The 27,381-nt window shown below is 44.3% G+C and overlaps 2 protein-coding genes across 4 annotated transcripts; both read right to left on the reverse strand.

The window, feature by feature from the left end:
* Nucleotides 1-1,704: 1,704 nt before the first annotated feature.
* slc7a1a (solute carrier family 7 member 1a) lies at nucleotides 1,705-12,402 on the reverse strand. Of its 3 annotated transcripts, none has more exons than XM_085936116.1 (13): nucleotides 12,228-12,402; nucleotides 8,124-8,398; nucleotides 7,874-8,056; nucleotides 7,467-7,625; nucleotides 7,212-7,389; nucleotides 6,711-6,844; nucleotides 5,801-6,023; nucleotides 4,954-5,090; nucleotides 4,474-4,576; nucleotides 3,884-4,077; nucleotides 3,652-3,803; nucleotides 3,473-3,581; nucleotides 1,705-3,211 (listed from the first exon to the last, which is right to left on the reverse strand). In XM_085936116.1, the coding sequence occupies exons 2-13, from the start codon at nucleotides 8,308-8,310 to the stop codon at nucleotides 3,033-3,035; spliced, it is 1,938 nt and encodes a 645-aa protein (XP_085792242.1). In that variant the 5' UTR covers nucleotides 8,311-8,398; nucleotides 12,228-12,402; the 3' UTR covers nucleotides 1,705-3,032. The 3 variants fall into 3 exon arrangements, with proteins under 3 accessions (XP_085792242.1, XP_085792239.1, XP_085792241.1); XM_085936113.1 differs by lacking the exon at nucleotides 4,954-5,090 and adding an exon at nucleotides 5,438-5,577; XM_085936115.1 differs by lacking the exons at nucleotides 4,954-5,090; nucleotides 12,228-12,402 and adding exons at nucleotides 5,438-5,577; nucleotides 9,845-12,161.
* A 245-nt stretch (nucleotides 12,403-12,647) lies between these two features.
* On the reverse strand, nucleotides 12,648-18,884 carry paxbp1 (PAX3 and PAX7 binding protein 1). Its single transcript, XM_085936448.1, has 18 exons — nucleotides 18,468-18,884; nucleotides 18,158-18,268; nucleotides 17,778-17,972; nucleotides 17,377-17,595; nucleotides 17,208-17,308; nucleotides 16,877-17,100; nucleotides 16,452-16,641; nucleotides 15,608-15,731; nucleotides 14,910-15,012; nucleotides 14,729-14,844; nucleotides 14,448-14,647; nucleotides 14,226-14,373; nucleotides 13,996-14,117; nucleotides 13,838-13,914; nucleotides 13,691-13,757; nucleotides 13,456-13,602; nucleotides 13,230-13,384; nucleotides 12,648-13,142 (listed from the first exon to the last, which is right to left on the reverse strand). The coding sequence occupies exons 1-18, from the start codon at nucleotides 18,760-18,762 to the stop codon at nucleotides 13,022-13,024; spliced, it is 2,715 nt and encodes a 904-aa protein (XP_085792574.1). The 5' UTR covers nucleotides 18,763-18,884; the 3' UTR covers nucleotides 12,648-13,021.
* Nucleotides 18,885-27,381: the final 8,497 nt, after the last annotated feature.

A 27,381-nucleotide genomic window follows, 5' to 3' on the forward strand; every position in this document is an offset into this window, starting at 1 on the left:
CTCCTGATTTAATGATATCACCTATTTCTATAAAAAAAAAAAAAAAAAAGTACACTTGTCCCAATCTGTTCATGTGGTCAGACTCGTAAGTGATAAATGAGCCCCACAATAGAGCCGCCGGGTAGATTGGCGAGATTCGCTGACATCACATGCATGCTTTCCCCTTCACCTCTTTCTATTTTTTTCCCTTGCCCCCCAGTTCTGTCCTATAAAATGACCTTGAAGGTCGCGTCTCACCTGCACCGACACTGCAAGCGACCAAAGTCGCACACTCCCTTCACTGGCAAGAGATCTGCTGAATTGATCGTTGTTCAGACATTCCAGAGGTCAGACATAATGAATCAATCACGCGTGCATCAGCATCCCCGACCGGCAGCGCGAGCCAAGGCCGTAGGCCAACACGCTTTGATGTCAAATCACACGTCTGCGTGCTGTGCCGATATTGGCTAGATGAGACTAAAAACTAATTGAGGCCACAGCTAGTTCAAATGAACCTTCAAACACATTCTATTATGTCATTTTAAAGATATTTTTTTTTTATCAGATAATTCTACAGTGCAAGAATTGTACAAAATCACAAGTGCTAACAAGCACACGAGTGACCTCCTTTGTGCACGCGTGTAGTTGAAGGACAATTTGACCGTCACACAACACTCAATCAGGACGGCTGTGGACGACATGTCCTCCATGTGCTTACCTTTTGTTGACCCCCCACCCCACCCCCTCCCTTTTCTCTTCACATGCCCGCAGCGCCAGCGGTATCAACTGAAAACACACTTGCATGCAAAATGGCTCAAAGAAACGGACTCAAAGCTTTTCGGGATTGGACATTATAGACAAAGCCCATGAATGACTTTGGAGACGAAAAACCAAAATAGAAACGTGTTCCCAAAAGAAAGCTAAATTATTCATGCCTCATCTGGAAAGAGTTAAGTCAGCACCACAGTGTGTCAAATCACTTTGAGATTTCAACTCACTGGGCCCTTTGTTCATACGTCCACACTGATATTCCACTTAATACCGCTGTCATCCCTGTGTACAGTGGATCATGGCGGGAGTTCCACCTCAAGCTACACGTGATCATTAGCGACTTGACCTGCTGCATCCATCTTTGCCATCTGACCTCACGTCACTCAGCTTTACATTCGGGTCTGCGGCTCAAGTTGCGCATATCAACACAAATAAACGCCCGGCCAGCCGGCCGGCCCTCTCGTACGAGAAGTAGAAATAAGTAAACATCCATTTTTTCTTTCTTTTTTATCAACGTAAATTAGGCAGGCGTAGGATGTTCATTCAATGACGGAAAATAACGCAAAATAGAAAATCACAAAATTTATTTTTAGGGTCAGAATATTCAGGACTTACCGTCTGGCAGCAGAAACACACGTTTGCTTTGCACTCGCCGTCTTTCTGGAGGAAATGGTGCTAAGAGAGATGCTGCGGACAGGAGGAGGAGGAGGAGGAGCTGATGGTGCTGATGCTGCAGCCACTCCTGGCAATGTTTCAGCCTAATCTCTCTTTACCACAGTGCTCCCTGCTGGATTTGTCCAGCATAGACGTTGAATACATAGAAATCGACTTGGGTTGTTTCCAAACAAAATGAAGACAGCAATTATTCAAACATTGGGAATATTGTTTTATTCTTCCAAACAACGCACCAGCAAATTTCTGTCTATAAGAAGCGAACAGCTTTACAGCACAATATTTCATTTTTTATTTTATTTTGACATCTCCAGTAAAGATAGCTAGGGATTTTTAATAATCCAGAGGACACAAGTAGGTTTATAGTAATAATAATAATAATGATGCATTGGATTCATATCGTGCTTTAGAATCTTGTAGAAAGAAGACCTGTAACTGTACAACACAAAGCCCACTGGTACCAAATCATCTGCAGATAATTTATACACCAGACAGAAAATAACACACCACTCCCGCATTTATAAATAATTTACTTAAAGTAATATAAACAAACAAACAAAAATATATATACATATTTTTTTTATCATATTCTGTAAATAACCACACTACTTGCTGGTCTTAAAAATAAGACCTTAACCGCAATCTTGAAATAGTTGTGACTAATGTAAATAGAAGCCATGTATTACCATATTTAATTTGTACAAACTTCAAAAGAAAATAGGTGTTTAGTTGTGATTATTTCATAACTAAAATAAAAAATACTGATTGAAAGGCCTTGATAATGGGGATATGTATAGTATGGTACAAAACTGTCATCTATAATAAGTCCATAAAATAGATGTCTATAAAAAAAATCCACACAATGCATTTCTTTCACATTATGTTTCGACAATAAACAATGTAACAAGCTAGGGGACGCTAAAGGACACAGCAGCCAGCACTGTGAAAATGCTCAGCACTCGTCACAGATTGATCAATGATTTTTTTTTTTTGCAAACTCGAACTAGTTGTGACCTCATTTTGGACACCCGATCATCCTGGGCTGCTGCCCTAACAGGTGTGTGCGGCAGTCCGTTTGTGCTGCCAGTGAAAGACAGCAATAACATTAGAGATGAGCTATTTGTGTTGGGAGTGTCCTGCCAGAAGAGGGGGAACATTTCAACATCACTTACATAAGCTTTGACAGTTATAGAATATACTGGTGCATGGCAAGAAATGCGTTCCCATTTTGCTGGAACACAAGGCATGACTAATAGAAGAACGCTTACAATCACGGTAAATCATTTCACTCCCACGAGTTCGGTCATTGTTTCGGCAGTTCATAATGTTGATTTCAATGTAAGGGAATAAAAGAAGCTGCTTGTTTGCAGGCATAATCTGACCCAGACAAACAAATACAAAGTATGACGGTCACCCAGGAACTTGAACTAGTTTCATGTCAGCAACCAATAGCTTTGAACATAAGACGGCTGAATCATAAAACGTCAGCAAAATGTTCAATATAGCAGCTTCACAAGTCCCGTGTATGAATGTGACAGTTTGATCAAACAAAAGCTTCATGTTTACAAAAATGACATATCATTGCTGCCATGTATGTCAAACAAAGCTCCCTACAAGTCTCCGTCGTCGTCCTCCCTGACCTCGATGCCGTTGTTCAGGAAGGCCTCCTTTTCCGGTGTTGTGGATACAGAATCGCGCTGGAAGCCGCTCAGCTCCGTGCCCGGAGACGATCGGGCTTGCGTCGCCTCGGCGCTGTGATAGATGCCGTAGCAGAAGTAGATCAAGAAGCCTGCAGGAAAGCAGATGCACGGGGTCACTGTAGCTCCCGATCATGTCACCAAAGTCATTTGTTAGCTCGACCCTCGGTGCGTGTTTGGAAAAGAGCTAAGATAAGCCTTTGTAACATCTGCATGCTTTTTCTCTGCCGAGCGCTTGTTAAAAAGCTCGAGATAACAAACTTGTAATTGCTTAACAAACAGGGCGGGCTGCAATGTCAGCAGCCGAACGTTACGCGTGGCTTCTGCCATATTTGCCAACACCGACTGTTTACCTAAAGCCATCCAGAGTGCAAAGCGTATCCAAGTGCCTCGATCCAGTTGCATCATCAGGTAGACGTTCACAAACATGCTGACCACCGGAAGAATCGGTAGGAGCGGAACCTAAAGAGCAAAATCAGACAAAAGTCACTTTCACTTGGTCGAGCGCTAATTCTATCCCTTTCACGCGAACCTTGAACGAGAGCTTCGTTTTGCTCTGCGGCTGTCTCCAGACAATGCAAGTGAGAAGGAGGCACACGATGAAGATGATACTGAGAAGTACAATGTTCCACACAGCCCAGCCTCCCTGGACTGCCAGTGCACTGAATACAAGGATCAGTAGGCCTGCATAGCAACAAATGAAATGTATACGCCCATGCTGAGACATCTGCACAAAAGTAGGTCAGGTACGTTGGCGTGCGTACCCATTATAGAAGCGCAGATGTTGACCGTGAAGCCCGAAAGAGAGGTTGGCTCATGGTGGTCCGGGAAGAATAATGTCTTATAGCGGAACCTTTCTTCTACACCGGGAAGGATGCCCATACTGCCGTCATTCTGCTCCAGCTCCTCCTGCATATTGGCCATCTGATACATGACACTGGGCTGCTCGGGCTGGTACCTGGCAATCAAACGAGAACAGAAGTCAACTCGGGAAGCGGCGGCTTCACCGTAATACGCCGTCACGCTGCGACTAAGCCCGCTTATGAGTACTGTCAATCATAATATCCGCAAACGCAGTTCAAGTAAATTGCCGTAATCTGCGCGGCAGTCTATGAGATGATGAAGTGTGAAATGACAATCGGTAAGGATGCAGGGCTCAATTTCAACGGTTGCTTGAGAGCAGACGTTGCGGTGCGAGGGTGGCCACCGTACTCATAAAGCGCTTATTGGTGGCATTATTACTACTCATCAGCCCAGGGCAAACTAGGCAAGATAGACTTTGACAGGAAACTGTGTCCTGCTGGTGTGACACCTTTTGTTGATTCTTGAACACTTGTGACAGTGCTTCACTGACCTTAGTACCAAGACACATGCAGCCACTAATGTATAGGCCAGCAGTGTTCCTATGGACATCAAATCCACCAGATCCTTCAGGTCAAACAGAAATGCCATGATAGCTTGAAAGGGGGAAAAGTGACAATTGTTAGGAGTTTGATCACAAAAACATTTGCCGCATGTTATGTGTACTTATTGACATCTTTCACATCAGATCATCATTTTGCTGTCCGATGAGTCGGTCGGACTTGTGTTTGGTAATATTTTAACAGCTAAGCTATCACAGAAGAGAAATGGTGGTGTGCGTCAGATATGTGCCTTACAGAGGTGTGGCGTGTGATGTAGACGAGCCGGCGTGAGTGTGAGCTGTGGTCGACAGCAGATTCTTTACGAGTGTACTCGTTGCGTTTTTGTTTTACTGTCGATGCGTTCAACAAATGGCCGGGAAAAAAAAAGTGTATCAGCATGCAGACGTCATAGCGTCCCCTTTGCATCTTACCAGACAGAACCCCGGCAGTCATAGTGGATGTTATGGGGGATTTCCTCTCGCTGACGCGGGCCAGGAAGGAGAAGAGCAGGCCATCTCGAGCCATGGCAAAGATGATACGAGGCAGGGGGAACATAGAACCCAACAGACTGGGGTGGCGTGGGTGGGTGGGGGAGTAAACAACAGATTGGGGGTGACAGGCATGAGAACAGGGCACGAGGCGGGGTGGATTGACAAAGGTCAGTAGGGGAGAAGGGAAATGATTAGTTAGAACAGGAAGCCAATGTTGTCTTGCCACAGATGGAAAGCGGTGCATAAGCAACAGGGCCGTGACGTTGGGCTAGTTTGACGCTTGCGTGCAGAAAGTTTGTCTCGAGTAACAACTGTTTATCAAAATACTCGACATCATGCATTCATCCTCTGAATCGAAGCATTAGAGAGGATGAAAGGAAGACTCTAACAGCACCTTTTGAAAACATGCGTGTTAGTGTCTCACCTGCCACCATGCCAGAGGTGAGGGTTGCAGTTAGCGGAGTTTTGCTACGCGGGCTGATCTTGGCCAAGAACTCGAAAAGCAGCCCGTCGTCAGCCATAGCCCAGATGATACGGGGCATTGGAAACATAGTGCCCAGTAGGCTACCAGAGGTGGGGGGGAGGGGGACCAGGAAATATTGTAACCACATATATGTGAGGTGAGAAATATACACAAGTATTTAGTATCGTCCGTCACATACATAACAAAGTCAATATGACCACGCATGCGGTGAGGATGAGAACGACATGCAATTAAAAACTTTGGTTCACAAAATGAGTCAGCCAGGACCTAGAGACGGAAAGCACATCCGCACGTAGAGCCTACCTTGTGGACAGCGCGCAGAGGGAGCCGACCGCCACGGCATATTTGGCTCCGTCCCAGCCCACGTACTTAAAGGCAACAGGCAGGGGGCTGTTACTGTCCAGCAGGTAGTACGGCATCATGAGCGTCAGGGCGCCAGAAACGCAGAAGTAGGCCACGAAGCAGATGAGCAGCGAAGACACGATGCCGATCGGGATTGCTCGCTGAGGGTTCTTTGCTTCTTCACCTGCGGGGATCATGTTTAAGTAGGCCTCCATGGATGTGTGCACAATCCCAGTAAACATAGTGGAAAAACAGGGCAACGTGATTGATTTATTGAGTTAGCATATTGAACAAGGAGCTTATTTTGCACCGCTGAGACTGAAACACATTCAACTACGTCATCGCGTTCCTCAGAGCAACACTCAGGACTTGTGCAGTCAAAAATCACATTGCGACGATGGGAGTGTGGCTGGATCCTTTTGCTGTCAAATCCACTGACTGACCCAGATTACACACACTCAAGTCTTTCTGCCATGTGTCAGGCTGAAGCGCCTTCATAAATAAAACTCCACCAAGGGTATACCGACCGGCACAGGAGCCAATTAGAATTCCCAACACAGAGGGGAGGGAGGGAGGTGAGAGGAAGCTTTTACAAGCCTTTTACAGAGTGAACACATTAAAAGGTACAGTACATAAAAGGACGGCCGTCCGAGTGGTTCTCCTTACCAGACGGTTCATATTGGGCCAAGCGCTCTAAAACTTTCCCGTTTGTCTTTACCCTGCTTATGTAATAGCGCTAAATATTTGGACAAGCTTTGGGGACATGATCCCTGCTCCAGATCTAGTTACACTCCCCCCAAAAGTATGTCCGCTGATATTAGACATGGGGAAATTAGAGGAAGACTCGAGGGCCGGGTAAATGGACACTGACCTGTGGTTGCTATGCAGTCGAATCCAACAAATGCATAGAAGCAGGTCGCAGCTCCAGACAGGACGCCGCTGAAACCAAATGGCATGAAGCCACCGGCGCCTAGTTGCTCTGGAGTTGGTAAGACTTCTGTAAAACTAAACACAGGGAGATATTTGGAAAGAAGTTCTGATAGAAGTTGTCAAATGAACATATGAATAGTCAACAGTTGCAGATTGCGAGAGTCTTAACTTCATCTCAATATGAATTGATTGAAAAATACAATTGGCAACTCTTTGCCAACACCTTGTGATTGAGATTACATATGAAAATATTACACCGAGTTAGAACTATTTTGTCAAATACAAAATATGAACTGTATTTTTGGTACGGCGGTTGACTGCCGGTTGTGTCTCGTTTAACTCGTGCATTTTTGCACAGATGCGAAGTTTTCTTGCTGCTTGAAACAACTTGAAACAGTCAATAATAGTGAGGGTGGGTGTATGTGAGTGAGCATGTCCTTACTTGAGGCTGGAGTTACTGCTATTACTGGCATGTAGGATTTCAGCAGGGTCTAGGTACCAGTTCTTCAAGGTACCTTTGACCAGGCCGGAGATCACCATGAAACACAGGACTAGCATGTTGATACAAGTAAAAACCTTGTTGACTATTGCAGACTCTTTGACTCCAAACGCCAGCAGACCTTAGGTGAAGGGAGAGATTATTGATTCATCAATAAAAATCAACCACGTGGTATTGGGGGCTATTTCTTTCTTTTACCTGTGAGGGTGATTATAATAACAACTGCAAACAAGTCCGGGTATTCTGCCAGAACACCCGGTGCGTTCATTTGCATGTACCCTCTGCAGAAGTCCTCGATGCGCTTCCCTATCAACTCGTCAAAAGTGGCGCTCCATGCTCTGGCCACACTTGCGGTACCTGAATTGCGCAAAGATGAATTGAGACTGAATGCTTTTGTCACATCTGTCTCATTTGAAGGACATTTGATGCCAGTTCTAATTAGATCCCTTTCATTTAGACTTGGCTGCAATTTGACATCGGAAATTACGCCGAACCTTTTCGGCCACACTTCTGTCAAATCAGATTATTTCACGTCACATTTTATTGGCTGAACGGGGGTAATATTTCCACCAGTCACTCACGTTTGGTGGTATTGGCGGGCTTACCGATGATATAGGCGAGTATGAGGTTCCATCCGGTTATGAAGGCCCAGAGTTCACCGACAGTCACGTAAGAGTAAAGATAAGCCGAGCCAGTCTTGGGAACACGAGCTCCAAATTCTGCGTAGCACAAGCCGGCGAGGACCGACGCTAAAGCCGCTATCAGGAAAGACAGCACTATGGCGGGTCCTGGGAGGTCAAGGCAGAGCTCGGAATTAAAGTCTGGAAAGGGCACACCACGGGGCTTTTCCGTTACCTGAATTCTCCCGTGCCACGGCACCCGCCAGCACGTAGACTCCGGCCCCCAACGTGCTGCCCACTCCCAGCGCCACCAGGTCCATCGTGTTGAGACATCGCGACAGGCGGGAATCATCCGTGTTACAGTCCACCACCTTGACCCTCAGCAACTGCTTTCCAAATCTCACAAGTTTGTCCAGCCCCATTGGTCCGACTGTGGGGAAGGAAATTCCGGCCAGGTGGAGACGGTTGACCGCGATTTAAGGCTCACAGGGAAGAGGCCGCCGCTCACACCTTTGGAAGGAAGGAAGGAAGACGGTGATAAAACACAATCCAATGGACCCTGTGGCCGGAGGAAATGAGCTCAGGTTTGAAGCCTTGGAGTTATATACAGAAGAAGTTTGATCCACTGGCATTGCTGTGGGAACGCTTTTAGCGGGCGCACTTGCAATCAGATCTACACTGTGGACATACTGGACAAACTTAAGTAGAGCCGTTTCCTGTGTTACATAACACAGCCCAAGTCTACCTTTTCTGACAAGGATCCAAAAAGTCAAAAGTCGATCTTATTGCTGGATGTGTTGTCGACATGTTACATAACACAATTGACACAACTCGGTACTGCCAACGGTCGAGTCTCTCGGTCATCCGCAAGCAAAATGGAAGTGACTCATTCGGACATTCACCATCCGTAGAGTCAAAAATGGAACATCCTCACTGCTGGTCCGTTCGGAAAGGTCAACCACTGTGTTCTCATCTTGCTATCCTGAAAATGCCTTATTGTTAATGTGCCAAGTTGCCAACTCTGATTTACGGTGCACAACAGCACAGCTGTTGGTGGAAAATACTCCCTGGATGATGATAACAAGCTGTCCCACATCTCGTCTACATTCCTTAGTGTTAAGTTCATAGAAAGAGAGCAGACTGAGGCATCGATAGAGATAGGGAGGTGGATCTTATTTAGAATCCACAACAATGTCCCATGGAACTCCGGCATGATCATTCGCTCATGCAGACGATGGCGCCTTTCCATTAACTCACTGACATGGTAACACAAACTCTGCAAGGTCATGCGCACAGTGATAAGAGTCATGTCACTCATCTCAACCCTCCCTCCCTCCAATTCACAGAGATGCCCAAATGGCTCACTTTCCTCTTCATCCAGAGAACACATTTACAAGAAGACAGTGACACTCTTTCCTGGAGTACATAGAATTGTGGAAGGGAAGGCTTTTGATTCCAGGATGGATTACGTTGAAGAGGAAAACACCTGTCCCAGAACTTTTCGGACACACCTCATACAGTTATAAAAGATAATTGCAGCAAAATTCATTTCAAACAGCGCATTTTTACACAATGCATGATCTTCAACATGTTGCAAAATATTTTAGCCCCTCCTCTGGTAGACATAAATAAAGCGGTGTGTAAAAATAGTTTGACTGCTACGGTGCTTACAAAAGCACACACAGAAACAGTAAATCAAGGCTGAACCCTCACTGACTAAGTTTAGGCGACAGAGTGCCGAGTTAAAAGCAGTTTGATGGTAGAATTAAACAGCACAAATTTGGACATCATAAATCAGCCATGAGGAACTGGGAAATGCAATTCTAAATCCAACCAAAGAGAAAATGAAACATTGCCAGCGCAAATGCAAAAATACGTTGCTTGTATATTATTTTTCATAAATGGAAGAAACAAAGCAACAGGTACGTTGTTTACAAAATAGTGACAGTAACTTACTTAGCTTGTCTTCTGCTAATGTGCACCTCCCTCCAGAGATTCTTCTCAATTCTTTGAGCTCTGGAGAGAAGCGTGCGGCGACTTAAAGGCTTCCAAAACGGCAATCACGTGGCACAGCTATTCCAAGTGGCAGTGACGTGCATACACACTGACGCATGGTCATCATGTGGAGGTGGACCGTCGGAAATTGGAAGGGTTTGCAGAAATCAGCTAATGAGCACTCAAGTTGGATCTTTTCGTGTTAATGAAATGACTTCATTGTGTTGATGAGTGAATGCAAGTTTGAAGTAGTGCCCTTCAGTGGAGGTGTGTCAAGTGAAAAACAAGGGTGTGTTCCTTGATAGCCAATCAAAATGGAGTATTGAGAAGACACTGCTTGACATTTACTTTTCTGCACTGACCGGCCGGTATGTGGATTGATGGCAGTAATTCTGATGTAGCTAAAAACAGAATGGAACAAAGAGTCGAGTGGAAGGTATTTGGGTGGCTCTGAGAGAACCGTAAAATCGTGTTCAGAGTGTTAAAATGTGTTTATCGTAACCATATTATCACTTAAGATGCCTTTTAAATTGTGTCCAGCCAGAGAAGGGTCACTTAGCGATCACTTCAGCATTGTTCTGAAAATAACACAAGGAAATTATTACAGCATTTAAAAAAAAAAACTGCTATGTTATTAAGATAGTATATTTTTTTTTTTAAATGTTTCAAGTCTATCCAATTCCTTTGGTAGATGCTAAAATGGGTGGATTGATGATAAAAATTAATTGTAGTTTATAATGTAGGTGGATACATATATACATTTTATATTCAATAATTTTTCTAATTAAAAAATAATAATAATTGTGCTATGTAAGTAGAGGCCTTTTCTGTATATTGAGGAAGATCTTATTTGAAATAAAAATAAATTGTAGTTTCTATGTAAGTTTAGTTGAGCAAGACTACACTAGACTAACCTTGTAAAGTGAGCTCGTCAACAACACAAATAAAGGCAACACGTGCTGGACGTGTCCTTGTTTTGGTGTACAGATGGAAGGAGGTCAAATTCCTCATATTACTTAAATTCCCATCATGTATAATTACGTCCCCATATGACTCGTTTATTACCTGCTTAAAACAGATGCACTGAAGCAGAGGTGCTGCACCCCATAACAATTTGAAAATATTCATTGAAAGCTGCTCTCATACCTTGAAGTGATATTGTGCACAAGAATTAATTTGTCTCTGTGTTTGTTAGGTACACATTTCAACACTCTCATTTGTAACGGTGCTTTTCAAAGCTCTTTTTTTTTTTTTTGTCTTACTGACAATATAGCAGGAGTGGCGGGCGAGTGGGTCCGATTTCAGAGAACCTGGAAATCCGCCACACAAGCTTGCATAAGATATACATAGCTGAACGATATCTCTCATTCTGACAGTCAGACCACGAGTGACCCACTTTCACAGCAGCTAAAGTTAGACCCTGTGGAAATGCACGAGATGCCAAAGCCAAAAGGTGGACAGAAATTTCATGTTATCCAAAAGGCAGTTGGAAGACATATGTGGTGTTTACATGTTGTGGCTTACTTAAGAGTTTTTTCCCCCTCGTCTCATGTATTTGACCCAACTTTTGATTTGTTACTCACATGTCTGCTTTGGAACCACTTGCTGCTTTCACTCCACACGCTTCCTCCCATCCCCCTCGGCACTGCTGGCATACTGTATAGCAACCATTTAAATCCTGCACGATTGCATCCCATCCAGTACATATGAGCTGGTTTTCTTCCCTTTATCGGACCCAACTTTGCTGAAAATATGCTGTAAAGCAAGACTCATGAAATAAGATTTGCTGATGTCTTCTTTTGAGTGCTTTCTATTGCCAACGTGGCCCTGATAGTCCTTTCCCAGCATCACTTTTGCTGATTACATTGCTGTTTTTAACTTCAACTTGATTGTGTCATTCTTTCAATTAGGTTTCTGATGACTTGGTTATTCCCCCTGATAGTGTCATTACCCAAATTAGCTTTTGGATCACTTGGTGACAATTTTCTTTGAACTCACATGCAATTTCAAAGAACTTAATTGTGTCCTATCTAGTAAGACCAACTGAATTGGTCAAGTCAAGTCGTGAAATTAGGACGTGAATATGTGCAGTATTTATATGTAAACTCATGCATTGTTTATCTTACTTGGTCTATATCATAATGCGTGCAAGGAGTGGAGCTGCTGCATAGGCGGATTGCAATGTTGTTGATGGGACAACAAATTCTAAATAATTTTTTTGTGATCGTGGGCTTAAAAGGGATTCGCAAATTTCTGTACACGTCGTTCCATGCAGGAGAAGACAGTGCTGTGTATTGTGTGCATGCACATGCAGTAGTAGTGAAGCAACACGGAGCTTACTTACTTTGTACAAGTTGAACGAGAGCATCAGATCTATCTAGCTTCTTCCACACAAAATCACCACATGCGCACCGGCGTCAGATACAAGTCCAAACTTTTTCGATCCGTTGGAAGAGATGAGCAGAAAGGTTAGGGTGTTTTTTTTTCTTCCGGGGACACTTGGTTTAAAACGTGGTCTCTTTTACACATAGGCGCATTACGTAGCTCCGCCCCCCCCGTCGTTATTGCGTAATAGTAACCAACTTGGCTTAGTTCACCGGTCTGATCGTTGAAGTGATCTAACAAAAAGTATTCACATTTCTATTGTAGTATTAAATTAAAGATGTTAAAATGATGCCAATAATAATGATAAAAAAGTGTACATAGATAATGATCTGACTATTTCAACATTTATAACTAATTGACCATTCTCATAAAGTATTTCCAAATGTACACTTTATTCACAAGCCATCAAATGATAAAACAAGCAGAGTACAGTACAACTTTAAGATGGGGTTGGTGCTGGTGGGATCATTTTGTGTGTGGTGCAGCACTGTGTGTCACTTTTAGCATATATTGAAATGAATCAAGGGAGTTTTTACATAGCTCATTATGCACAGCATTTTCGGAGACTATCTAAATGTATTATGTACACTGTTGGTGTGTAGCCAGTGTTTTTCAGATTGGATCGTACTAGACAAATGCATGAAGACAAGAACCTTTCTATACATTATTGACAATATTTACACAGGTGTTTTATTCAGTATGCACATTTCAGCACAACGACGGAAATCTTGTCGGTGCTGCCGTGTCTCTTGTCTATGACTTGGTTTCCAACAGAGACTTGATGTCTTTAATTCCTTGATCAGCTGCCACGGCAATGATGTGATTCACAGCCTTCATATACATCAGCATCTTCAAAATCTCCTTCACTTGATCCCTGTGGGCATTAAATACAGCATCAAGGCCACGCTTCCCAAAAACTGTACGCTGAGATTGCTCTTTTAACTTGAAACAAGGATCTTACTTTGTTACACGTCGTTCGACATCAGAAGCGCCCACGCTGCTGCGCTGCAGCGAGTTGGCCAAATGGACGAGGTAGCGACACAGTGGCTCCAACTGAGGCAAAGTCTGCTGGCCCTTCAGTCCGTTGAACCACTGAATTGGCAAACAGTCTACCACCTGAAAAAAGGCAGCAAACGATGAGCACCCGACTGCAACAAGTCGACTCAATCCAGATGAAGCAAGACTACCTTCTGGGCCTTGTGAACATTGTCCTCGCTGACGTCTGCAGTCTGCAGCGCGGAGAGGATGTACCTATTCAGAGTGCTGTCTAAAGCCAGGTCCTTCAGACAAGAAGTAGAGATGATCCCCTCCCATTGCAAGATGTTCCTCAAAAGCTAATCAGAGAGGACAAATAGCAACTGTTACTTGCAGTGGATTAAAAAAAAAAAAAAAAAAAAGCTTTGAGGAGGAAATTCTACACACCTTCAAACAACTCCAGAACTGCCTCTGGTAGAATAAGTAGGGACCACCATTTTTGTTTTCCAGCAAACTGAAAAAAAAACACAATAGTATTGCGATATACTGTATAACAATATTTTTTCAACAATCTTAGCAAACTGGGCAGCCTACTTTTTGGGGTAGAGAGGTTGGAAGACATCTTCATCCAATGTCCGCCTGACCCGCAGGACCACCGTTTTCAACAACTCCTGATTAGCAAATACAGAGTACATTTAGAAGCCTCGCGTGAAGACCCAAGACATGAAGATGGTGTTGCCAGTAGACCTTACCCGCGTGTATTGGTTGTCGCCGTGCAGCACGGTTGGGTAACCTTTCATCAGCCTGCGAATGAAACCCACCAGCCGTGCCGTTTGACTGTTTGACAACGGATCCCACACTTGTTCTGACAACACTGCGCAAAGACACAAACACTTGTCGTGAGCGCCATTGCATCGCTTGACAATTACAGCGGAACTTCAAAAGGTCAAACGCTAATGTACTAATATGTACATTTGGCTACCTGTCAGTTTGGTGAGGATGACTTTCTCTACGATAGCTGGGAGCAGGCCGATGTCGCTGTCTCCTTTCTCCAATGCGCTGTTCTCTTCAAAGCCGTAAAACAGCAGCGTCTCGAACCAGACCATGTACTCAAAGTTTGCGCACGGCGCCTGGCGACGAGGCACAACAAGAACGCTTTGAGATTTGGACAGTTTACAACTGGAGTCCAAAAACCAGAGCTGACCTCAAGAGGGTTCCATGTGATGAGCTGCAGTCGAACTAGAGGGCTGAAGAGTTTGGGCAGGCAGAGGCCAATGTAAGCGTCTCTGTAGCTCTCGGCGTAGTCCCTCCTCCACATTTCAAATTGGGATTTGATGTAGTCCAGGGAATGAAAGTCCTCCACCGCATCCTCAAACACTTTCTTGCATTCTCTGATGATGCGCTCTGAAAGGCGACGAGGTTTTGCTTATCTATCGTTTTGATGGCTGACAATTTGTCTCTTTTTGCCCAAGCGACTTTTCATACCGTGCTCCATGCCGAAGCCGGTGATGTCCGTGGAGGTCTCCTCGTCATCAGACGACAAGCCTTCTTTATGCTCTGCCCACTTTCCGTTCTGCTCTCGTGCTTGACGCCGCCGAGCTCTGACAAAACCCAGACTAGCGTTAGATGGTGTGTTGGGACTCCCCTTCTGCTTTGTGTGCCTTACCGCCGGGCCTCTCTTTCCGCTATCCTCCTCTGGCGGCTGCTCTCTTGATACAATGTGCGATCGCGACCGAACGAGTCCAGACTGGGAGCCATGACTGCTTTATCTGTAAGACATGAGAGTAATGTGAGGGCCAGTCGGGTTAGGATGACATCATCCTATAGCCCCGCGTCACTTTAACATTTGACAGTGACTTTAAATCTTTTCATTGTGCTGTAAGATACCCCTTAGCTGTTGTGCTTCCAGCAATGAGTTGTAATTGTTACAAATCCATGTTTGTACTCAGGATGGACATTTGGATAAATCATCTGTTATCATTTTAAAGAAGAGAAAAATGCGCCCTGAGAAGAAGAATGCTCCCGCCAACTTTTCAAGGCGACAAATGAGTGAAGACCATGCCCTGTTCACTTACCAGACTGCGACATACTCGTTATCTCATAGAGGTCACAAAATAGTGTTTGTCACTTTTTAAGTGACTTAACTGGCATCCTGCTGACAGTGAGACCTGGCCGTGCAAAACTCGATGATACATATTTCTCGTGTACATGCTCACTCAGACGCATACCATCCAGATCAAACTTTTTAAAGGGGGGAGGGGGTAAAGGGTATCCATCCCAACTACGCAGACTTGATCTCGCCCACGCACGCACAACTAACGAGGCCGTTCGAATGAATCATAAAAACCTTCGAGATGGACTGACTTGAAAGGCTTGCAAACTCCGCCGATTCATCTTTAATATCATCCTGTCTTCTCTGGACGAGTCGTGAGGCCCGTTGCCTTAGTAACTGGTGCATGGCGGCCTCCAGCTCCTCAATGGCGGGTACCTGAAACATACGACGGCTTTTGTGACCGTTGAACCACACAAAAGCGGGGCTCGGAGTCACAGGAATGCCTCGCTGCTGGGACGGAGAGGACCATTGTGACATGCAACAAACAACTGGAATATAAGCGCTGTGGAGTAAAAGCAAAGCACTCGCCACTGGTTGAAGCTGTCAATTACAGCAAAAGGACCAATTTGCTTTTACTCAACACGCAATATTCCGCTACGATTGAAGGGATCCATTTCAAGTCGTACTGCTTAATATTGGTTCCTATCTCACGCTTATTGTGATGTTTAGAGCGATACCTAGAATTAAAACAAAACGTTTAGAAGATGCGCGTAGCTTCTTCGTGGCTGGTGCTGCAAGACCCAAACTTTTAGACTTAAACATGCATTTACAATTTAGAACACAGAACATCATATTGTGTTGTATAGCCCCGTTTTCTACAGAATTCTCTTTGTTTACACTTAAACATGCAACTTATTCATTCCAACAGTATTGACAATGTACAAAACAAATGAAATGATCTCCTAACTATGATGCCCCAATCTTGCATAAAAGAAGTTAGTTAGTGCCCCAAAAATATGAATGACTATCACCCCTCATTGCAGTTACTTAAGTGATAATCATATTTATCTCGTGTGATTATTTCAAAAGCATCATCATGTGGTCACAATACAAAGACACAAAACATCTAAGCAGAGAGCAGATCATCTCCCTTACCTTTTCACCGAAACACTCAAGCAAGTCTCCAACATACCCTCGCATCTCTTGCAAGAATTGATATTGATCTGCATTGTCATTGGACGAGCCGTCCAGCTGCACTATGGCGCTCTCTGAGGCACTGAGGTCTTCTTGGATCTGCATGTAGCGATTGACGTTGGTGTTGTGGCCTGTGCGCATATGACCCAGCCTGCGGAAACAAAGTGCAGGGGAGAGGGAGAAGAAGAAAAAAAAAAAAAACAAGTGTAGGAAGTAAGTCAAGTGAACAATTGCTTTACAGAGTGTAATTAGATGCAAGAGAGGGCTTAAATTGTATTAAGTTATTTCTGACAAAACAGAGTATGTGACTAGCTCTGTACTTTATGTAGCTTTACGGGGGTCTCAGATACCAGAGCACAGAGAAACTAGTCTTGTGCATGACCTACCTATCCTGCAGACGTTTCTTTACCAGATCAATGGGCACTGGGGCTAAATCACTAACAGACAGGCCGAAGTGAGCCAAAGCGCCGTCTGCCGAGCCCGGGGGCTTGCCGGCCTGCGGAGGCGCCGTGCTGTACGTGAAGGGCATGCTGTAACCAGCGCCGTAAGGTTGACTGTCATAGCTGTTGTGGTAGTAGGCCGTGGGGTCCTCTGGTTGGCTGCTTTGGACCTGCTCAAGAGAGACAAGATGATGCCACTTTGTTGAGTGCATTGTAGGGGAGAACAACTGCTCCAAATACGTTTTGCTTTTCAGGAGAGTCGTGCGTGGCTACTCACCTGTGGTATGCTGATCCCTTTCCTGATCTGCTCCTGCTCCCACCGGCTCACCTCTTCATCCTGACCCGTATCTAACGTCTCGTCGTCGCTGCCTTCGATACCTTGACACACGCGGCCAACGGTCACGCCACCACGGTGGCAAAAGGCGGATGGCGAGTGAGGTAACTACCTATCTCCTCTGCGATCTTTTGCCTCTGGGTTTTGCTCCGCACGCCGCTGAAGCGGATCCGCTTCTCTTCGTCTTCGTCGTCACTGCAGTCTTGGTCTTCTTGCGCCATACGTTTCTTAGGGGCTTCCGTCTCGACAAGTGGGGCGTCTCCCCCGAGCTCTCTCGCTAGCTGTCGTCGCTTTCTGGCAGCATGAATGAATGCTGCATCGGGGATCTCTCCTAGAAAAGCAACGAAAATGAAATCCTGACAATGCTATATAGAGCATGTGTCAAAAGATTTTGGGTCCAGAAAACAGTTGCAGGGGAACATTTGTCCATTTGGGGGGTGTTTGCAAATGACTTTGCATAGATGCCCAGAGCCCATTTTGTCCCTTTGTTAAACATATGGTGCAAAGTGGTACCAGGTCTCAAAGTGCTGAGGGAGGAGAGCGTGTTGAATGTTGTTGCAGTGTTGCTGCTCTTCTGCACTTGACAGCCTCTCACGTCGTCCCTCTGCTCATCAGCACTATCAACCTCCATTTCGTCCTCGCCATGCTCACTGCTCACTTTGCTGACTGGTTCTTCTTTGACACAAATGACAGGTTGGGGCACTGCTTCTATGGAGCACAAAGGAAGGTAGACAATGAACAAACTGAAAGGCAGACGTGCCAACTCGTAAAAGTCACCGTGCTGCGGCTTTTATTTGGCCAAACAGTGCTCGGGAGTCATCATCAAATTTCCTTCATTTCTCTAAAGTGTCAGTAAAATGTGCCGATCGTGTGATATTGCGGACATTTCATACCTGTTTTGACAGCACCACCCTTCTCCAAGTCCTCCTTGTATTCTTTTTTCAGCTGCTTGACGATTTTCTTGCTATGATTGGACTTCTTCACTCGGAAGACCTCTGGTCCTTCTGTTGGTAGCCATGTCACGACACAGATAAAAAAATGGATTGATCAAGCACCCGTTTGTTTGTTTTATGCAGTCAGTCCGTACATGATTTGTCCTGTTACATAAAACCGAGCATTTACTGTTGATATGCGAGTTACAATAAACACCAAATGGGCTAACAATATGAAAATGGCGGCACAACACGCTAGCCGGTGCGGTACCTTCTTCTTCGTCATCGTCGAAACTCAGCAAACTGGCTTTTGTGGGTACGACAGTCGGAGCGCTGTCTTTCACCTTCTTGTCCCTCCTGGTGCTTTTAAAAGTGACCCCGAAGCCATTGCTCCTTGGGCTTATGCTAACGTCGTTGTTGCCGCTGGATGTCTCCAGGAACGGTACTTCCTCCAAAACAGGCCCGAACAACGTCGGCGCCAGCATCGGCTGCACATTCTCCTCCCGCTCGTCCTCGTCGGACTCGTTTCTTCGCCGGAAATTTGCGCGTTTGATCCTTTTAAACATTTTGCCCGTCAGCGGTGATCAAGCATGCTTCAAGTAGCGATACATTAATGTGACGATCGACCACGGCTGAGTTAACAACAACGACTCTTTTAATGAGCCATTTTCTACCGGAATGCGCTTCTTCTTCTTTCTCAAAATGTAACTGTTTTACTGTCTATAGTGACTACACCTCCCTCTACTGCTCAAAAGTAGTAAGTGCATCAGTCCGCAACAAAATAATCTTAGGAACTATTTCAGTGTTTGTGCAGTGAATATATATGTATAAGACTTTCACTTTTTATTTGAACTGCTAAATTAAGAGTTCAGAAATATGAGATTCATATGGTGCATGGGCACACCATGCAATTAAAAATAAATGTCATAATAATTCCCAGAGGGGAAACATGTTATCATAATATACTATGGTTCATTTTCAAATACCATTTGATTAGACTAAAACTATTCTGTAGAATCACATCAACAGCAAAGCAGCGAATCGACTCCATAGTCACTTGAGGGCACTGTTGCCCCTTCTAAAAAAATCCCTTTTGCCCTCCAAGTGGTGAAAGATAAGCCTCCCAGTTCACTCATGTATGAATGCTAATGAAATACAATGACATTTCTTGATCCAGTCTGAATCTGCTGCAAGCCAGCACGACTATAGATTGCATCAACAGCGCAGTTTGAAAGGGTCATCAAGTAAGCCTCCACCTTCGGCTTTATGTGACACGTTTGATAAACGTAGCGCAATGCTGTCTAGGAGATATTTCTTAATTCTGTAAATTGTATTGCGCCTTAAATCAGCTATGTTAATTTCAACTTCCTGCACTGGCTACAGAATCTGAAAAGGTGATTGAAGCCCCTGGTTTCATTTGCACTGATGGAGCAAACATCAGGGTTGGCTACCCTGGCTTATTAAATACACAGAGTGCATGTCAAGACGTAATGAAGATAGAGTTATTATTTTTTTCCAAGTGGCACAGTAATTGAAGGGCAACAAGAGCAGCACCTTTCACCTTTGACTAAATACTTTCATTAATGCAAGGTTATGTTTGGTATCTTGGAGAAAATTAGGATGTCAAAATTCATTAATTAACCAGTTTTTTTTTTGAAACAGCAGTATTAAAGCAGTTATGATTTCTTAGTAGTGTTAGCCCATTTTTTAATTAAAATGGCAGACATGTAATTTCAGAATGATCTCATCCCTGTGATTTCAGGTAATAACGTCCTTTGAAGATTGCTGTCATGATACAAACGCCCATGTAAAATAAATCCGACAACTGTAGATGAATTACTAATGTTATCTCTAACAAAAGATCAGAAATTGCCAGGTAAGAACATTTTAGTCTTCCGCCTGAGGAGGAATTATAAGCCAGTCCACCACACTTGGAGTAAGACAGTGCCAATAAGCACAGTCGCACGCTGAGGTCGACCTTCAGTCAAACCATGCCGGAAGGTGGGATTTAGTCCACCTTCTTCACATGACATTGATGCAGCTCATCAATTCAACCTTCCTTGATTGAAACGCTGCTGCTCCCTAAGCGAAGGCCTTGTTTTGGTGGCAGAAGAGCAGGAAACACTCTTAAAAGTCAAAGAAAGTTGTCAGAGTAAAGTACTGTGTCAGCAGCAGCAGCAGCAGCGGCAGCAGCGTCTTTGCTTGCCTTTTCGCTCTCCACCTCCTCCTCCTCCCTCAACTATCAGTCAAGGTAGCATCAAAGTCTAATCACCAAGAGCCACACTTGCACATCTTGGCTCGTGAAGGAATCTCACGGAAGGGAAATATGGATCCCTCAAGGACACTGATAGTTCGCACTACACAGGAGAAGAGAAAACATTGGAAACAAGCTTGCGCAGCAGCCTTCTTTACTGTTTCTCTGTGTGTACGCTCTCACTGGGAAATGGCCTCTTACAAAAAGTAGAATGTTGTGTCAAAGATCTTGAATAGTGAAAGGGACTCTGAGGAGAATGAGTCACCCACAAATGGAAAAGCTCAGTTTTCAGCCGGCTGTCAACACCATTGTCAGAAAGTTGTGAAGCCTGCGAAATTTACATATGTGCTTTTCCTGCATGTTCAATTTAAAAAGAACGAAATCAAGTTAGAAAAACTCGGTGAATCAACAAAATACATTTAAGCTGGCTATCAGCACTACCTTTATGTCCTGACATTGTCATAAAGTTGTGAAGCCTACTAAATTGACCTGTGCTTTTCCTGCATGGTCAATTTAGAAAAAAAAGTTCCAAAAGAATCGATTAATCGACAGACTATTCAAATAATGGTTTCTTGCAGGCCTTGCCTCGAGTGATCTGTAGCTTCTCCGCTTTAAGAGCGACAACGCGTCACCTGCGAGCGAGCGAGGCAGGCAGCTGCAGAGCAGGAAACGTTGTGCCTGTTTAAAGACCAACAGAGTGAAAAAATATGATGATGTTTAAACCCACTTTGAAGTCTCTTGAACTGGTAAATAAATGATGTGCTCAAGGAGCCTGCTGAAATGGCTGCAGCTCCTCCACCTGCGGCTCCACGCTTAAATATTCATCTCCTGTCATAGCCACACACTCAAACCTCTCTTTAGCTCCCCACAAGCTCCTGTTTGTTTGTCAAAGACTGAAGAGAATGGCAAAGAGCGCCTCGCAAACTCTTGTTGTCTTTGAGAGCGTACGCCACATCGACTTACATTTATTATCTCCGTAATGATCACCACCTCCAACACTCTGTGAACTCCTTCATCAGCGGACAGTGTTGGAGAGGAGAAGAAGAAGGAGAAAAAAAAGAAGCTTTTCACTCACTCCGCTACCATTCTTTCATCCCGCCAATGCTCATAATGGCCTTGAGATTAGCGCTCATCGAGTTAGCTTTCATTTGCCGCTATGGGGGTGCAGGAATTGCTGCGCCGCCGAGGAGACGCTTGTTGGAGAGAATTACGCCGGGAGAAAATGGCAAAAGAGAATTTTTAATGCGAGTGTTTAGAATATGAACGAGATGCCATTCAGTGGAAGCCTGGCTAATTAGTGTATCATTGTGCACATTTTCAGCACACCAGCAAAATAGTGCAGTGCGGCGATAAATCGGGGTGATTACCAACAATCGTTACCGATTTACATTCATTCTCCGCCATAATCAATAAAATCCCTTTTAATTCAATTGGCTTGAATTTAATTTGCCTCCATTGACATCATACCTCGTTATTTCGAGAATTTAGTCGCATTCAGTAAAATCCTTCAGCATTTTCTCCTTCGTGATTTATTCCAATGCGAGTAAAAATCAAATTGTTTTTTCCCCATCGATGACAGCGATGCGTCTAGTCTGTGAAATAGGAAGCAGCTTTCCGTGTGTGTGTGTGTGCAGCTTGCGCTCGACTTCATGTAGCTGTAAAACTGTCTCAATATTGTACTTAACTTTGTGAAAGATTTCCCACTAAATTCTCGTGAGGGCAAATGAGTGCTTTTACACGCTTTCTCTACTCATTTATCATTGGATCTGACTGCTCATTAGCCCATCATGTGTAAAAAAAAAAAAAAGACTTGACCTTGCATTGACTTTTCCTTCCCTCTCATTTTCCCCGCTGAAAATCCTCTCCCAGCGTGGATCTCTCTTGAGGAGTTTTCCCTCCCCAGTCAATCCACGTTTGGTTGCTTCACATGCTTGATTACATCGAAAGAGAAACGATGACATTTTGTGGCATCATTCAGTCGAGTCATCCCGAGCAGCACTCGAGGCCGGCCAAGCAATCACTCTCGGCGGGGAGTTTTTGTCTCCTAAAACTTGACCAAAGTTAGTTTTCCTTGATTTGAGAGCAATTACAAAAGAATAACTCCCTGAATATGTTGGGCCTTATGATAAGCCGACTGGAACGACACCTCTGGCTCTGTAATCGCTCTCTGGTGCTTTAGAGCCCGTAGAAAATGGAAGGCTTTATTTTTTTCCGGGTTTTGACTTTGCCCTCATGCCAGATTCCCCGCACCACACTGTGTCATACTCGCCCGGATATAAAGAGGCCAAGCAGGGAGTTGCCAAGAGTAACTGCATACAGGGAACAATGGAGGATTGCTCAAAAGGCTCTTCAAGAAAAAAAATAAATAGATGGGCAGCATTCCCACAGTTCTCTCTAAAAGCTTTTTTTTTTTTTTGGCCTAATATCAAACCGTGCATGTCGACTGAAATGCGTGAGACCTCTGGCACGGCCCACCAATCTTACTTGGGATCGATACCTTCGCCTCATGCATATGTCTGTCATTAGGATTCATGACACTTGAACACGGAAAGTCAATTCAATTGTATATTCCAAGGAGTTGGATGAAAGTTTTCTTGTCGTAAAAAAGAAAATGGCTTCAAAGTCACTCCAAATTTAAAATGGTCTCTTTCCTACCCCAAGGATGACTTTACGCTCCATTTTTTCTAATTAGCCGGTTATTCGGGAGCGGTCCTGTCTCATCCACATGAGCCAGCGCTCCCCCTTGCCTTGCTATACTGCTGGGCTAATGGAGAGTATGGATTTCATTACCATGACAACTGGTGGCAGAGCTATTTTATAGCGACGAGGCTACTCGCCTTCGGTGTTGAGAGACAGAAAACATAAGCATATATTCTTCATCCTCGACGAGAAACAGCAGTTTACCCAGTCGCAGTGGTAGTGAAACTCTTCTTCATAGGAGTCTTGGTGAGTGTATAATAGTGACCCCCAGTGGCCAAGTCACGCACACCAGAATGAATTAACCATTGTGTCTCCTTCGGGTGAACGAGTCATGATTAATGAAAAAATGGCGGTTCTTGCCACAGTGCAGAGAGGCGTAATTGAGAATGAAAAATCATCATAGTCCTTGTTCAAGTAGTTGGTATGCAGCAGGTTAGCAAAAACTACTTAAGATTCCGCGCGGCTGTGAGATTTCTTTGAGTGATTTATTTGTCCTGCATAAGGAGAAAATGTGCCTTCGGGGCAACCTGAATTAAAATGGATGACATTTGAAAGCCCCCGAAGAGCACCAGCAAAGTAACCGGGGGTCCAAACAGAGCAGAAGGCCTCACACCGGGGCCTTGATTTAATCAATGCCCCGCGAGAGGAGCGAGCAAGCAAGCAGGCAACAAAGGCGTCCTCGAGCCTTACACGTCCTGTCTTTCATGCTCCCCGTAGGTGGACCCAGGAGAGGCTATCCGTCACCCTCCACCCAGCGCGTTTGAAGATGAGAGGAAGCCAGTGCGAGCGGAGGGAAGGCCGAGAGGAGGAGAGGTAGATGAAACCCCGCTTGTTCTCTTTGAACTGCTAATCGCCGTGTTTAAAGCTGACCTCGCTTCCCGTCTCCGTCTGTGCACGCCTCATTAAAATATGTACCCTGATAAAGAATCCGGAGGGGAGTTCAACATATTCTCGCCACGGCGCTAGTCAAACAGGAAATTTCCTCCCGGACGGTGGAATGAATGCGTATTATTTCGACTCGCACGTCTGACTGAGAGGAAGGCCAAGAAATGCGGTTCATTTGATTTTGTTGCCTTGACTGTGTCAGAAAGGAGTTGATACATCTATTAACAAAGTCCAATTGCTTCTTTATCATGATCACAATTTCACAGAGCAAAATGCAATCCGTTGCAGTCGAGGGAAATTCTCTGAATTCATAGCTGAACTATGGATGACTTTCACGATCGGTTATTTATTCACGAGAGTCTTTTTTTTTATTGAAAACCGAGAAAAGTAAATCTATAGTGTTCTACTATCTGATGTATTCTTTGAATGGAGGAAAAATACTTCATTCTAAAACATATTTTGCTCATTCAGCCATTTTCTTCAGTCAAAAGTTCATCGGAGTGAATATGGATGTTTTTTGTCTGCTTACACATATTTAACATACATTTGTGAAATCAAAATTAGGGAATGAAAATCATAAACAGTTGACTAGATTGGCTCTGAATACACCAAGTTTTGGGATCTGGTGGGGCACCGCCCCCCACTGCCCCTAATACAGAGTCGCCACTTCCTGTTTACATTTTCAGTTTTAGAACACAATGTCCTGCAAACTATCAGTTTAGTGTGGATTAGATGTGGGAGGGGAAAAAACACCCACCCACCACCCAAGCAGGCTAATCTATCTTGACTGAATCTAGATCCAATTTGGGAACATTCACACTCATGCACGAGCCCAAAGATCGGCGGGGAGAGGAAAGGTGGGGCAAGGCGACCAGGCTAGCGTGGGATCAATCAATCATCGCTCCCGTTGGCTCATATTGACTCTCGCCGTCACACTGGGGTTCGCACTCGATGCACTTTAAGGCATTTTCGCGCGGGTCGATGAAGAAGCGTGCCCGGCCCAACTCTGACCGTTTATTGGGATGCGTTTGGGTAATGACGTGTCTCTCAGGCATGGCGCCGGTGACCCCGGTTGCCCCCCGTGCCGCCCCTGTTGCAACATACCCGCTCGATGGATGAGAAATGGAACACAGTGCTTTTTATACTTAGTCTCTCTTTTGTGATCAGAGAATTATGGCCATCAAATTCGGCATCCGGTCACTAAGCACAACTCGGCTAAAAGTGCATCAAGAACTTGGGCCATTGAAGAACAAAGCTTGTTTTGAAGCGACATTTATTCTGGGAAATGGGCATCACACTCACTTTTGAGTGATGTTTGATGCTATCTAAGGTGGCACTTGTCATTTTTCATTTCCTGGACCCTCCAAGTGCTTCTTTGAATGTGCTTTAATGGACGAGATGAGGGAACACTGTAAATGCCAAACGGGACAAACATGACTTCACAAAGGCTGGTAATGGAAATATAAAAAGCGATAGCAACTTGATACCAAAGAAAAAAACACATCAGAGTCATGCCGAGAGATGGCGCTGCCTTTTGATGCGCAAAGGTTCTGGTGAAGAAAGGACTGCATCTCTCTATAGGTTTTGTCTGTGACTAATTACAGTATTTAATTATATATTATTATTATATTATTATTATTAGTATTATACAGTATTTCGCCCAGAGCACCTTTGCATTACAATTGAACATTTTTTTAAGTAAATGAGCCATCAAGTGTAATTAAAAAAAATAATTGGTTGCATTTCTGAGTGTGAGAGCACAATCCAAACTGTGATGCTGATCATAGATCATTTTGGACCATGTTCATTTTGGTTCTTGACTTGGGGCGAGAGGCCAACTGGTCCCCGATCGCAGGTTTGCATACATTTTATATTTATTGAATTAGATTGCTCGTATTGTGTTGGGCAATGTCAGTTTAATCTGATCAACACATTTTATTGTTCACCTTTGGAGTTTCTGTATAGTAGTTTGCGCAACTACCCCTCCACCCTCTTGTTATCAAGATGGTCATCAATCATCTAAATCATGCACTGGCAGGCTGAGCCAAGGATGATTGACAGCTGATGATTGCCCGAGCTGAAGGGCGTTCCCGGTCTCCAGAGCAAACCTCTCTGGAGGTTACAGCCTTTTACTTCACATTGAAAGATGACTTTATTAGCTCCAAGAGGAAACATAAAAGTTGACAAAATATATCAAAGCAAGCCGTCTTGTTCACTTTTTCACCTTCTACTATTATAACCATCTTGGAATGACTCAGCTGCTGAGCAACCAAAATGTGGACTAAGTAGAAGGCCTCGGCTGGTTTCATATAGCTGTGGATTTGTAGCCATTGTCATTGATGTGAAGAAGCAAACATTCCGGGGCTTGTTCACCCAAATTTATTGTGTGCTTTCATACCAGAAATAAACTTGTGTTCAAACGTTACTTCCGTCTTTATGGCTCTAATTTACAGTAAACGTCGGCTCTCCAAAAAGCTGAAAAATGGCAATAGGACCGAGGCACTTGACAGAGGTGGAGTAGTGCTTTAGTTTCACAGGATTAACTTCACTCACTGTAAAGTGTCTTTTTTTTCTCCCCACTACCCAGTTTGCTGAGTATGTCTGACACCACCATGACCCTTCTTTTATAGGAGCCTGAGAAGCATGAGGTTGAGTGCAGGTATTGGGGAGGGGAGGGGGGCAACTATTCATTGGCAGCCAGGTTCGCTCAATAGAGTCAAGGTAATAAAACAAGTTTGAGAGGTAGACTGAAAACAATGGCAAAACGGGATTGAGTTGAGCTGCGGCGGCTGGAACAAGCACACGCTGAAAATACTTTCCATCTGACAGCTTACCGATTGACTCGAGCCTTTTGAAAAGGAGTCGCTGTGACTTTTTAAAGGCGGAAAGGAAAAACTAGCAACCCTTGCTCAACCATGCAGTCGCTGCCTAATAGAACTATTTGTTTGCTAGACCAAAAAAAGGCTTGGATTTCACAATTAGTAGAACAACTGACAGACGTGGCAGCCTTTAAAGTGCCTCATTGTGGGCCTTGAGTGTGCGCGCACGTCACTCCGAGAAAGAAAAGAGCAATTAGGAAGAAGTCTGACTTGTGCTAGCATAGCTGCTTTAGAGCTCTGCTAAACATCCTTCTAAGAGCTTTCCACCTGACTGAACTCATAACACATATACAAACATGACATTATGAAAGTTTCCAGTGCCTCCTGAAATGCATTTACATCTTCAGGTAAATGGATAGACAAACACACAAATATGTTCCGTTGGCGTCATTAAACTTGCATTATGATTTCCACCCACTTCTCTTTCAACCTATGTCAGAAATGCATTTTCCTAATGGCATCTTTCC

This window comes from Syngnathus leptorhynchus, chromosome 17 (genome assembly GCF_054491065.1).
Source record: "Syngnathus leptorhynchus isolate UIUO chromosome 17, UIUO_Slep, whole genome shotgun sequence".
Lineage (NCBI taxonomy): Eukaryota > Metazoa > Chordata > Actinopteri > Syngnathiformes > Syngnathidae > Syngnathus > Syngnathus leptorhynchus.